Consider the following 13,403-nt stretch of genomic DNA (forward strand, 5'->3'; position numbering starts at 1 on the left):
AAACATTAAAGAAGTGGTTTTTAAAATGAAATTTTTATTAGATTGATAAAGAAAAAAATTCAGTGGTTTGTACCGAATTATATTGATTTGCGTACTTTTCTTCTTGTTTGTTTTCTCGTGTTTATCCATCAAAAACAATTACGTTTACTAAAATGTGTAGTGTATTTGTAAAGATAATACGATGCATTACGCAAAAAAGTTTTAATTAAAAACAATAAAATTATAAATCTAATAAATATTTTTTTTGTTAAAAAAAATTCGTTTAATTTAATTCTTATTAACGTTTCAAATCAAATCGTTCCGGTATATGGGAGGAATTTCTGATAGCAACTATTGAATCCAAGTTGTAAGTTGTGTACTTAAGTCTCTCTGTGATAATGTGGTGGAACTATTGAACTTGCATTGTACATTACAAATAGCATTTATTTGATTTCAGATAGCGTAGTAAAGATTAGAAACAACCAATACGAATTGTTTATTCTGTGGGATTCTATGAAGCAATTACTTGACCTAAAACATCCTTTATTAAAAGCAGTATTGCATAATATCTCGTTTAGATAAGTATAATTTGCTATAAAAGTCAGTAGGAATAACTATATTACAACATTCTGTTGTTTGATAAGGAACTTTTGGATGGGGAAACTCGAGAAAAAATTCGAAGAGTAGCATAGCAGAAAGATCGCATCTCAGAAACGTCAAATAAATATGCTATTTTTTTCCCCTGTGAATTCAAAATTCTATTGCATAAAAGGCAAATATCTGATCTCAAAATTAATCAAACTTTGCTTTATATTACCGTTATAAAGTTTAGTTTAATCTTGCTAATATATTTTGCTAGATTTAATTCATTATCCACTTAACACTATATAAATTTGTTTGAGAAGAAACTAAAATAAAATTTAGTTTTAGAAATAAAATTAATTTATACATATTAAAATTTATTTATTCTCTTTATACATGTTAAAAATTTTAATAAAAATAGATTATAAAGAACAATTTTAATTATTTTTTTTTAATTGAATTAACCAGATTGTGAACTTATTAATTCTAGTTTATCTATAATTATAAATATATTTAACTATTATTAAACTTAATATATTAATTATATACATCGATATAAAAAATTAATTTTTATTGCTCTTTTAAATATAAGTGCAAAACTTTATTAAAAATTGTTTAAATTAGAAAATAAAATAAATAATTTTTACATTTTATTAACAGTTAAAACATTTAAAATTAAATTACTAAACACTTTAAAGTTTCAATATAAATGGAAGATATTCAGGTTAAATTAAGTATTAAAAAATTATATTTACAATTCAATTATGATAAATATATTAAATATTTATTGAAGAAAAATATATAAAAAGTTATATAAATTGTTATGCAATATTTAAATTTAAAGAAAAAATATAATATTGGAGCCATCAAATAAAATCTAATTTATTTATTTTATATATTCACTTTAAAAATAAATAAATANGGACAAAGAGAACAACCAATTGAACAATGAAATAACCAAAGAAGAGATAAAAAATGCAATAGATGACCTACATATCAAAAAAGCCCCTGGCATTGATGACCTACCAGCAGAACTTTTCCGCTTCTACAGAGAGGACTTTACAGATATTTTGTTGCGGCCGAAGTTTTCATCTTTAAAACGTGAACGTCGAACGTCAAGCGCCACTATCTTGTAAGTGGCGCTCGACGTTCGACGTTCACGTTTTAGATATGAAAACTTTGGCAGCAACCCGGCTATTCTCTTTGGTGTTCGTTCTTCAAAAGTTTAATTGTATTATATTTAATAAGTGTTCTAAGATGTACGAAGGTGTACTTCAATCTTTAATTATTTATTTAAAGAAAAACTAATCATTTTATATTTATTTCCTTTTCTTGATTCGATTTCAACGATATCATTTTAGTGCAAACTTGTCTCTAACTAAAAAGGAAATTTGGTCTTTCCACTTTTTTATGATGTTTTTCTATTACTTTCTCCTATAGTTTAGCACTTTAGATCCAATCTTTGTAGCCTCTAATCATCCACTTTTTCAAATTCTATTTTTAGAAATTTATAATAAATTTTATATACTTTAAAAATATATTTTAGACTTTCTCATAAATATATTCAGCACTTTACACATAATCTAATTATGCATCGTTTTTATAACCACATTTACTTTATTTCTATTATCTAAACGTATTCTTTTACTTTAAAATTTATATATTTATATGTTTTTTTTTTTTGATAATTTTCTGTGGAAAATATTCAGTAGAATTTGTATCATATTACTAATTTCAGTAATACTTATCATATTCAAGAATGTATTTCAGGAATACCTGAATTTCAAATATTTTATTTTATTTTTTGCATAATTCCATTTTAAATGTAACGTTACACATTTTTATTGATTTCAATTTTATTATGCTTATCTTTAATTCATAGATCTATCACATATATTCGGTTTAAATAAATTAACAATAATTTATTTCATTTTAAAACTTAAAAAGATTATTTTTGCACCATTTTTTATTGAATTATATTGATCGTCAATGCTACGAAGTGCCAGATTGGTGGCTAGTGGTTTTAGTCACTTGGCCGTTAGTGGCTAGTGGCTAAAACCAATAAACACTGGTAATTTGGTAGCGGGTTCGCACCTCAAACAGGCTTTCCCACGTGTTTTCCAGGTTTTATTTACCTGAACACCTAAATAGAAGCCAATTTCTCATAGAAGGTCTTTTTTGAGGTCCCCTCCTTTGCAGATTGTCCATGTATTGCATTCTTGTATTCCACCAAACCTAATCACTTCTATACAGTGTCGTGTATTTAACATAATACATTTAGAAGTCCTGTATTGACGCACATCTCTTGTATAATTTATTGCTGCGTTTATTGAGTAACCTTCTACATCATCTCTGGTTTTCATCACTACGCTTACGCTCCTAAATCTTTCAACATGTCTGGGAATCAAGCATGATCGATGGCATTCTGTCATAATTGATCAATAATGGGAAAGTAAGCAAACTTTTTGCATTTTTTATTACCTTATTAAAGTATTAACAACATATTTACCCTGTTATTTATGTATTAGTTATTACTTCATGTATTAATTGCATATATTATGAAATTATTCGCATATAGTAATCATATATGTATTTTCTCACATATAAATTAAAATTATTGATAAAACATGATGACAAATCGTTCCTAATTAGTTTTTTCTTCATATGTCTTGATTGATCTATAGCCCACCAGTGCACGAAGCAGTTTACAGTGGTAGTAGGAAGCGGGTTCGAACCTCCCCAACGGGATGGTTATGTGGCGTTTTTTAGGTATCTTCACTTGTCTAGTACCCAAATTGTGGCTAGTTTCCCATAAAACTTTACATTGAAGGCAACCCTCTTTTACAGATTAATCATGTGTGACGTTGTAATATCACATCAATCCAAACTGATTGACCTCTAGACCTTGATATTCGATAAATTTGTTTACATTTTGAAGTTTAAAATCTAAAAATGAATTTATATAAAATTTAAAGATATTCAACGTAAATTCAACGTTCTTTACACATATATAAGTTAAAAGCATTTAATAAGACATTGCAATGAGGGTGCCACCGAAGATTGTGAATGTGCCACTAACTCAAAAACATTGAGAATCACTGACTTATTGTGAACTCTTTGATTAATTTTTATATTTTAATAGGACAGATAAAAATTTCAATAATTCTTCCAAAATATAATATAATATTTTCTCATTATCAATACTTTTCTAATGGCAAGAATAAGAAATTCTTTCTAGTAAAAAATATTAAAAAATGATCATTATTCGATCGCATTTTATATTATTATTATTATTATTATTCGTTAAAAAAATTCGACAATAAAATAAAAGAATTTATTGCAAAATAGTCGAATTCTTTCTCTTTCAATTCATGATTAGAAGGTCTTTTTTTTCCTATCCTATTTGCAATGAAAATCGAATGGAAATGTATTCAAAATAATTATGTACTATTGGAAAGTTACTAACTACTATTATAACTCTGGCATCTAACGTATGAGAAGGAAGAAATCGATAAAACTTACCTTATGTCATCAGTCACAACCAGTTTGACACATTACAGTTTAGTTACAAATTGAGCAACGTTGCAAATTCAAAGCAAAGTTTCGATCATATTAAAATAGCCTTGTTTACACAACATCGTGTTACATAAAACCTTGTAATATGCTGCAAAATTCCACAACCTACTGTCACTTATACTTTTAGAAAGAATTAACAGAAATATTTATTCTTTTGTAATTTACAAAATTTTAATTTTCAGAAATACTTTTCTTCTCTATTACTATGGAATTTTTAAATAATTATGCACATTCCAACTGTTTTTAATTGCTTAAAAATTTAATATCTCATCTTAAATATAAAAGCTGACTTAAAGTGCACTATATTATTACTCTATTCCAAAAAAAAAACGGTGTTAATAAGTAAATTTATACACGTTTAAATCTCTTATGTAGATTATAAATTTATTAAAATTTATTGGAGAATTGAGGTAAATTTTCTAGTGAATACGATTTATCTGTTAAGTGATTTTTAAATCATTTATCGCATAGATTTCTTCACTGAACATGATTTGAAGTTGGAATCTTTAACGTTATATCTACTTTAAATAAAATTCTTATTAGTGATACGAAAAATCGTTTTGTAAACAAACATTATCTAGATTTGATGTTGAATTGTACGGTAAATATTTCCATCTTTTTTATTTCCTTTTAACTGTTGCAACTTCCGGATGATTCTGTACAGATAAATGTGCTTAAACACGTTATTACTTCTGATTGTAAAAAAATGGAAAACAATTCTATAAATCGCTAGAAAATTTATATTTTTGAAAATCGCTATAATATTATAAAACTTCTTATATTTTTTAAATAAGAATTTATATTAAAATACAGGAGGAAAATGTAAAAAAAAATTTAATTATCTTTCTGAAAGATTCACTACATCCTTATAGTGAAGCTGTTACTTTATGTAATTTCAACTACTACAAATTACGTAACTTTTTTATTTTTTACTTTACACTTCCTGCTTCACCCTCTCTGCTCATTACCTTTCTCTCCTCCTCATCCCCTCTCCTCCTTTCTAGATAGAGCTTAGAGGGAGGTAGATCCTAGACCTCGAGTAGGCTCTACCCCCTATAATATAAGGTGACAACGACGTTCTTTAATTGATAAAGTAGCTCAATTACTCGCAGATATTTAATATAATAATTAAATGTTTTATTGTTATTTTTTTATAGTGGAAATTGTTATAAAATATATTTTATTGATTTATTTTCAGATGTTGGCAAGTGTCTAATTTAGGTATCGGGTTGTAACAAATGAGAGAATTTTGATAGTTGCGTGATTGAGACAGTTAAAATGAAGTAGACAATTTATTGCTCCAGTTTACAACAATGCAGAACGTTTTGACTTATCATAGCTGGAAACAAATCAATAACGATGACGATTTTCAATCGGAAGATGTAAACGCTATTAATAGTAGCAGTAATATCCAGAAAATAATTAACATTACCGAATATGTGATCACTTACATAGTTAATGGGCAAACAGATAATACCATAATAGTATCGTCGGGTATAGAAATGAACAGTAATATCACCAATCTAACTGAAGAAAATATCCTCAGCATCGAACCGATTTCTTACAATTGGTTTTTTCTTCTACTTTCATTCTTTGTATTGGCAGGAGGTTTAGGAAATGTCTTGGTATGTCTGGCTATCAGCACTGAAAGGCGACTACAGAATGTTACTAATTATTTTTTAATGTCATTAGCTATCGCCGATCTCTTAGTATCTGTAGTTGTCATGCCTTTTGGGATTCTAGATGCTATATTTGGTGAGTATTTTTATCTATGATATTAATACCCTAGATATTTGATAATTCTAAACATTGTTATCTTCATTTCACGCTTTAATTTTTATTGATTATTATTACTTTTTATCTGAATAACTTTATAGTATATACTATTTTAAACGTGTAAATGATACAGTATAATTTTAAGGTAAAATATTATATTATTATAAATAAGACGAAGAAGAAATATCGTGTTAACATAATTCTATAAATCAGATAACATAAACAGTAATTTTAGATAAAAAAATATATATATATATTTTAAAACGTAGAACATAGAAATGCTCTGAGTAAAGTTCTGTAATGTAATATAATATAGTCGAAACAAAAACAAGCAGAAATATTTCATTAAGTAATTAAAATATACAAAGATATAATGTAAAATAATTGCATTTATAGTTACGAAAACTTTAGAAATTATTCCTCATAGCTACACAATGCACGAGGTCGTTCAAAAGTCAGTTAACCACATTTCGAATATACTTATGAATCGTAAACTAAGTTTAAATAATAAACATATTCTTGTATGGAATTGGTGGAAACACGACTAAGTATCCGAATAAGACAGTAGTTTAGGCTTTACAATAGTTAACTTACTTTTGGGCCATATTATATTAGTAAATACAAGACCTTAAGAATTTAATAATTACATGTTAATTACAGAATGACACAGAATAAATTATTTAGTTAAGAATATATTTTAGTATAACATTCAAGAGAAATTTTTTAAATTCATATGCATTGTGATCATAATTAATTAAAGAGTAGCTTTGTAGTGTTTCCAGGTATTTTGCTTATACTCAGGATCTCATGGTCCAAAAAGTTTTAATGGCAGGAACACTTTTATATGTGGGGCATTAATGCTATTACATTTTTAAAGTGGAGATAGAGGGGTATAAGGTCATATCTTTAGTGTGGTTAGACTTAAAAGCTTACTCGTTATTTAAGTGATCCTTTAATCCAGTAGTATAAATTTGGCAACCCTAGCTTTATAGGCAAATTTCAACTGAAATTTAGTATACATACTGTCGTAACAAGGGAAGTTTCCGAAAATTAGAAACTCAAATTAGGATGAACCTTACTTCATCCAATTCCTCATATCAACAAGTGGAAATGGTAAATTTTTATGTGCTTCTTAAGAAGAGAAGATGTATGGTGTAAAAGTTAGGAAGTTCGTTTAAAATAAAATAAAAAATAAAGTTGACATTTAAGCAGAATCATTGCAAAAAGTTAAATATGTAATGTAAATTCAACAGTACGTGTGAAGTTCTTCAACCAAACAATGGTTAAAACAGTAGAATTGATTACAATGAGCTTGGAGGATCATCTGGAAGGAGTGAAAAGATATGTAAACATACATCTGAAATATTCAAAAGAGACATCAATCTCAATTTTGTACAGTACGTTATAAATTCTCTCTACGACTTCTCCGGCATTTCCTGAAAGAAACAACATATTTAAACACATTAGTAAAACTGTCACATATGGGCAATATTTGTCTGGGTCTCACTCCTTTTCTATTGGAACTTTGCACAAATTTTATACTTTATTTTACTCATCTCCTCCTCCTGTATCAACTTAGTTCATTGGCGGAGTGAGTGACCTTGCATTTCTCAACTAGGAACCTCTTCTTGTTTTCGATTTTCGGGGAAAAATTTTACTTCCAAATTCAACCGCTATGGTAAAATTTAGCGTTGCCATTCCTTACTGTGCATACTACTTACAGTACGTTTTATAAGAAATTTCGGGAATAAAAGGAGTATTGAAACGTTCTTCACAATTGAACAAGTGAACAGGCGTATAATCTTTCACGTAATCGTCAATTCCTCTTTATACATCTGTAACTAAAATAAAATCATTGCAATTTTAAGTCCCAAAACTCATTAGAAAACGTGCAAAATGTGGATATTAAGGGGACAGCAGCGCCAAATTTCCTCCTAGCGGCGGAATTTTGAAGTAAAATTTATTTTCAATAATCGAAACCACATAACTCAAAACAACGTGTAAACTAGATTAAGATTTGCTCAATAGTTTTTAATACACAGAGATATAAACACTTTCTTACTATGATCATCCCCATAGAATAAACATTTTAATGTTTTTTTAACATGACTACAATCTAACATCAGTTTATATTAAGACTTTTAATTTTAAATACAATAGGTGCCGCTTATTGTAATCGCTGATATTGTTATTAGACCTCTAATATTAGCGTATTGCTACACATATAAATTGTTTACTGTCGTTAAACGTCCGTTTATTCCTTGAACTCAATGCTGTATATATTAGCCCACTATTGTTTAAATGTTTAGTACTGATTCCAGGTACTTCATTTGCAGACTAGCTATTTCCTGTTGTTGAAAACTTGTTCTTTATTATTATTCAATTGAAGTATAAAGATTATATTATAATCCTTAACATAATGGAGAAGCAAATAAGAAACGCAAAGATTGTCTTTCAAAGATAGACTTGAAATTAAGTTTTTTAATAGCTATTTTTAATTTGCTATAAATTTTAAGGACTTATCAGACCACAGTTTTCAATTGAAAAGTTCACTGAGATTTTATTAAACCAATATATACATTCCGGGACGATTATTACCCTTCCTCACCGATCCTTTTTCCATTACCCCTCCTGGTTATATTTCAAGTATTCTTGTCTTTTCCAATTTGTATTTGACATTAAATTTTAATTCACAATCGGTATCCTCCTTTTTGTAGCAAATTAAAAATAGCTATTAAGAATATTAATTAAAATGTAAGACAAAAAGTGAATAATTATAATAAACTTGAAACTTTATAAATCAAAGCTTTGATTTAGTAATGTTTCGTAAAAGCTTTCATTAAAAAATCTCTCTGTTAAAGGGCCATTAATGCGTTATAAAGCAGAAGAATTAACTAAAAGTTTTGGAAATAAAGCTTTGCTGCAAATGATGAGTGCTTTAAACGGAATATAAACTTGAAACAGAACATTGTTTGTTGGTAGAAATTTCTACAGCATATTCATGTCTTAAGAATGCATCATTAAGAAACATTAAAATAATATTCCTTCTTGTGAATACAACATCACTGATTAAGCCGTGCGACCACGACGTAATCGTATCTAATTAAGGCATACTTCAGAAATGAAATATATGGAAGAATTTTAGGAGGATTAGATGATAGTAGAAGACGAACTGGTTCGACTACTATTGCTAAAAGAACTTTTCTATATGATGCACTATATCTTATGACAGTGTCGTAGGATCAAGTGTCTGCGAAGACCATTGAGAATTGTCTTAAAAAGCATCCCTCGTCTTAATGTATCAATTTAAAGCTTATTTAATGTATATTTTCTCTATATTGTCAATTTTCGAGTTTAAATTCATTTAAAAATACAAGAGGTAAAAATGTGTCAAATTTGATTTTTCTAAACTGATGCTTCTCCCAGCTATTCTCTCAATTGAACTCGTCAGAAAGTTGTAAAAAATTACTTTTCAGTTTTGTCTTTACACTTCCCATATTTTCGAAAATTTTTAAAATTTTGTATAAAAGAACATTATTATTTAAAAATTTTCAAATTCGTTTAAAATTTATTCATTTAAAAAATATTGGATAGTGATGATAATGATGAAAACGATGAAAAAGTCCTCCAAGGCCACAGTACTTAAAAAAATCACATTTAGTTAGAATCATATGATAAAATTTTATAAATACATTTCTTAAAATGTCTTAAAAACTTTTGAATTTTGTTGATTAAACTAACTAGTTTAACCGAATTTTATTAATTAATTCTAATATTCTTATACTTTTAAATTTCACAGGCATGATGAAAACAACAAAACTNATCAAAGATTGAGTTTAATTTACAAAAGAAAAATTATTTTAAGTACGACTTCATTAACTTCTATTTAATTAAAATATATATATGTTACTTCAATGAGATTCTGATTAAAATAAATATCGTTATCTCTATTATAGAATGAAAGTTTCCTTTTCTTAACACTTCATTAGTCAGTGTCCGCCATTTTAATAAATAGCTGCTACATTTTAAATTGTCCTTGGTTTTATCTTTATTTTAATAAATTTTAAACAAGTTTTCTACAATCGAACCTCTAATAATAGAGAGGTTGAGTCCGAAGTTTTCATCTCTAAAACGTGAACGTCGAACGTCAAGCGCCACTATCTTGTAAGTGGCGCTCGACGTTCGACGTTCACGTTTTAGATATGAAAACTTTGGCAGCAACCCGGCTATTCTCTTTGGTGTTCGTTCTTCAAAAGTTTAATTGTATTATATTTAATAAGTGTTCTAAGATGTACGAAGGTGTACTTCAATCTTTAATTATTTATTTAGAGAAAAACTAATCATTTTATATTTATTTCCTTTTCTTGATTCGATTTCAACGATATCATTTTAGTGCAAACTTGTCTCTAACTAAAAAGGAAATTTGGTCTTTCCACTTTTTTATGATGTTTTTCTATTACTTTCTCCTATAGTTTAGCACTTTAGATCCAATCTTTGTAGCCTCTAATCATCCACTTTTTCAAATTCTATTTTTAGAAATTTATAATAAATTTTATATACTTTAAAAATATATTTTAGACTTTCTCATAAATATATTCAGCACTTTACACATAATCTAATTATGCATCGTTTTTATAACCACATTTACTTTATTTCTATTATCTAAACGTATTCTTTTACTTTAAAATTTATATATTTATATGTTTTTTTTTTTTGATAATTTTCTGTGGAAAATATTCAGTAGAATTTGTATCATATTACTAATTTCAGTAATACTTATCATATTCAAGAATGTATTTCAGGAATACCTGAATTTCAAATATTTTATTCTATTTTTTGCATAATTCCATTTTAAATGTAAAGTTACACATTTTTATTGATTTCAATTTTATTATGCTTATCTTTAATTCATAGATCTATCACATATATTCGGTTTAAATAAATTAACAATAATTTATTTCATTTTAAAACTTAAAAAGATTATTTTTGCACCCATTTTTTATTGAATTATATTGATCGTCAATGCTACGAAGTGCCAGATTGGTGGCTAGTGGTTTTAGTCACTTGGCCGTTAGTGGCTAGTGGCTAAAACCAATAAACACTGGTAATTTTGTAGCGGGTTCGCACCTNCAATAAAATATAGTACAGTATATTTTAGAAAACTATATAGGAACAATTGAGAAGTCACAAGAAACTTAATTTTCTCTTCTCAACCTACTGCATTATATGTACTGCACGTTGCAGTGAATGTAAGATGCAGTGAAAAAAGTTTTGATAATAGAAATTATATTTTCAAAGTTTCAAGTACACAACAGATTCTCCCGGTCCCCATGGTTTTAGAACCTGTTGGATTATCGATTTTGCCGGATTAACAATAGTCACATAATAATTCAGTATTACACCTCATATATCTCTAAAGCATTATGACATTAATAGAGACTTAAACAACTCAATGTGATTTAATGTAGTGATGAACAGATCCCGATATATCCAGGACCATCCTTCCAAAATCTTTATCTAAAACCGATAATCCAAAGTGCGGCCAACCAGAGTTGCCAGTATCGGTAATTTATCATCCTTATTGGCAACTCTGTTAGCAAACGACACACAGCGCCGCTGATGATGGTCCAGTGAACTAGTCTGGCGGATCACGGGAAATTTTTAAATAATAAATACGTGTAAAATCGATTGAAAAGAAAATTAACAAGTATAAAAATTAGAATTTTCATTAAACAGTAAATATCCGTAACGATTTGATAAAACCAAATATTTAAAAAAAAAACTGATTTTTAGGAATACAGAACAATATTTAATTAAAAGCATTTTTTTATACTTTAAAATAAAACTCAAATTAGCATATATATTTACTACAACAACATAGAAATTTCGCAATAATAAAAGAAAAAGAGTTTAATAAAGCTCTTTATCTATGTCTTAAAATGATAATAGAGATAACATATATAATTCGTTAGATTAAGTATAGCATTAAATGCATATGTAATAAATATTCTATATTACACAAATAATATAAATTCAATAACCTATATAAATATTGCATATTTATATAGGCTAACGAAACAACACTATACAAGAGTAAAATAATATCTTATTGTCTTAGAAATAAAAATTACTGTAGACTACTATGAAATATTTTTACATGAAATCAAAGTTATTTCTAAAATAATTTAATTAATATAGAAAAAAATGAAAGCAGTAAATTTAAAAATTATTCTAAAATATTACTAAAAGAAAAATCAAAAATCATGAACATATAAATAAGAAAAAAAAGGTAGTTGCATATTTCAAATTTAAATAATAAATAAATACTTAAAATATTAAAAATATGCAGTATTATTAATATATATTATAGTATACATATAGTACTAAAGTTCTATAATGTGTATATATATATATATATATACACAGTATTACAATGTAATCACATATAATTTAAAGTTTTTTACCTCGGTTATTTTAAATACTGTTTTAGTTTGTTTCAAGTCAATGTATGCTGCTGTTTGGTAACATTGTTTGACAGCATTATATACCTAAAAAAATAATTAATAAATAAAAGTCATAAATATAACAATTGTAAATTAATATATTATGCGTAGAATTGTTTTACTTTTCCTTATATTGCATTGATTTGTTATAGATATTATTTTATAAGTAAAATTACTTACATCGTGATCAAGTTTACACAATCTTTCGAGTTTTTCCGCATTTTCCCAACGTTTTCCATCTGGATTAACTGAATCAAAACAATTTTCATAAACGTCAAAAGGCTGAAAATAATTAATTTTGTATTTACTTAAAGCATGTTGTCTTTAAAATTAAACGACAAAGTAACTATTTACTCTGGAGATATTAAATTTTCTTCCACATTCCACTGCAAATTCTCCATCCTTTAATGCTAAAATTGATTTTGAGGAATTAATTTTTTTTATATGTATTAACGAAGACTATTGTGTGAACGAATCTTTCTTATAATAAATTTTTACGTATGAAAATAGTTAACTTACCACAAAAACGATCAAGAAAATAAGGCGAGCAGTCTATAAAACCCGAGACCCGATATAAGTCTAGGCAGCACAGAAAAATTAAATTTAATAAAACAGCCGAATAATTCATTTCAAAATTAAAATTTGCTCTCTAATCTAAGAATATCTACTTTATATACAATTACACTAGATATATGATTTTTAATGTTCTTTTTTCTTTTATATATATAAAAGAAAGTAGGTTAATTAAATGAAAAAATTTATGGATAATTATATTTTTAGTACCTAGTTAAAAAATATATTTATTATTGACATATGCTAAACAATGTTTATGTAAATTAAAGAGATAAATATTTTTTTAGATCTTATTTTTATATTTGTCAAAATTTATGTTTCAATTATAATTTATAACTATTATTTAGAATTTTATGATTCTATTTACGATTATTATTTATTAAAAACGGATAATGCTTTTTACGATTTTCTTAT

At 26.7% G+C, this 13,403-nt stretch overlaps 1 protein-coding gene and 1 long non-coding RNA gene across 2 annotated transcripts; one reads left to right on the forward strand and one right to left on the reverse strand.

Annotated features, from left to right (window-relative positions):
• Window positions 1-5,450: 5,450 nt before the first annotated feature.
• Window positions 5,451-9,747, forward strand: LOC111613434 (5-hydroxytryptamine receptor 2A-like). Its single transcript, XM_023354792.1, has 2 exons — window positions 5,451-5,892; window positions 9,713-9,747. The coding sequence occupies exons 1-2, from the start codon at window positions 5,451-5,453 to the stop codon at window positions 9,745-9,747; spliced, it is 477 nt and encodes a 158-aa protein (XP_023210560.1).
• Window positions 9,748-12,377: 2,630 nt separating this feature from the next.
• Window positions 12,378-12,997, reverse strand: LOC111613431. Its single transcript, XR_002754765.1, has 4 exons — window positions 12,936-12,997; window positions 12,771-12,826; window positions 12,597-12,698; window positions 12,378-12,461 (listed from the first exon to the last, which is right to left on the reverse strand). It is a non-coding gene; the product is annotated as an uncharacterized LOC111613431 (long non-coding RNA).
• Window positions 12,998-13,403: the final 406 nt, after the last annotated feature.

The sequence above is a fragment of the Centruroides sculpturatus genome, unplaced genomic scaffold, assembly GCF_000671375.1.
Source record: "Centruroides sculpturatus isolate CEXI.00-Female unplaced genomic scaffold, Cexi_2.0 scaffold1755, whole genome shotgun sequence".
In the NCBI taxonomy this organism is placed as follows: domain Eukaryota; kingdom Metazoa; phylum Arthropoda; class Arachnida; order Scorpiones; family Buthidae; genus Centruroides; species Centruroides sculpturatus.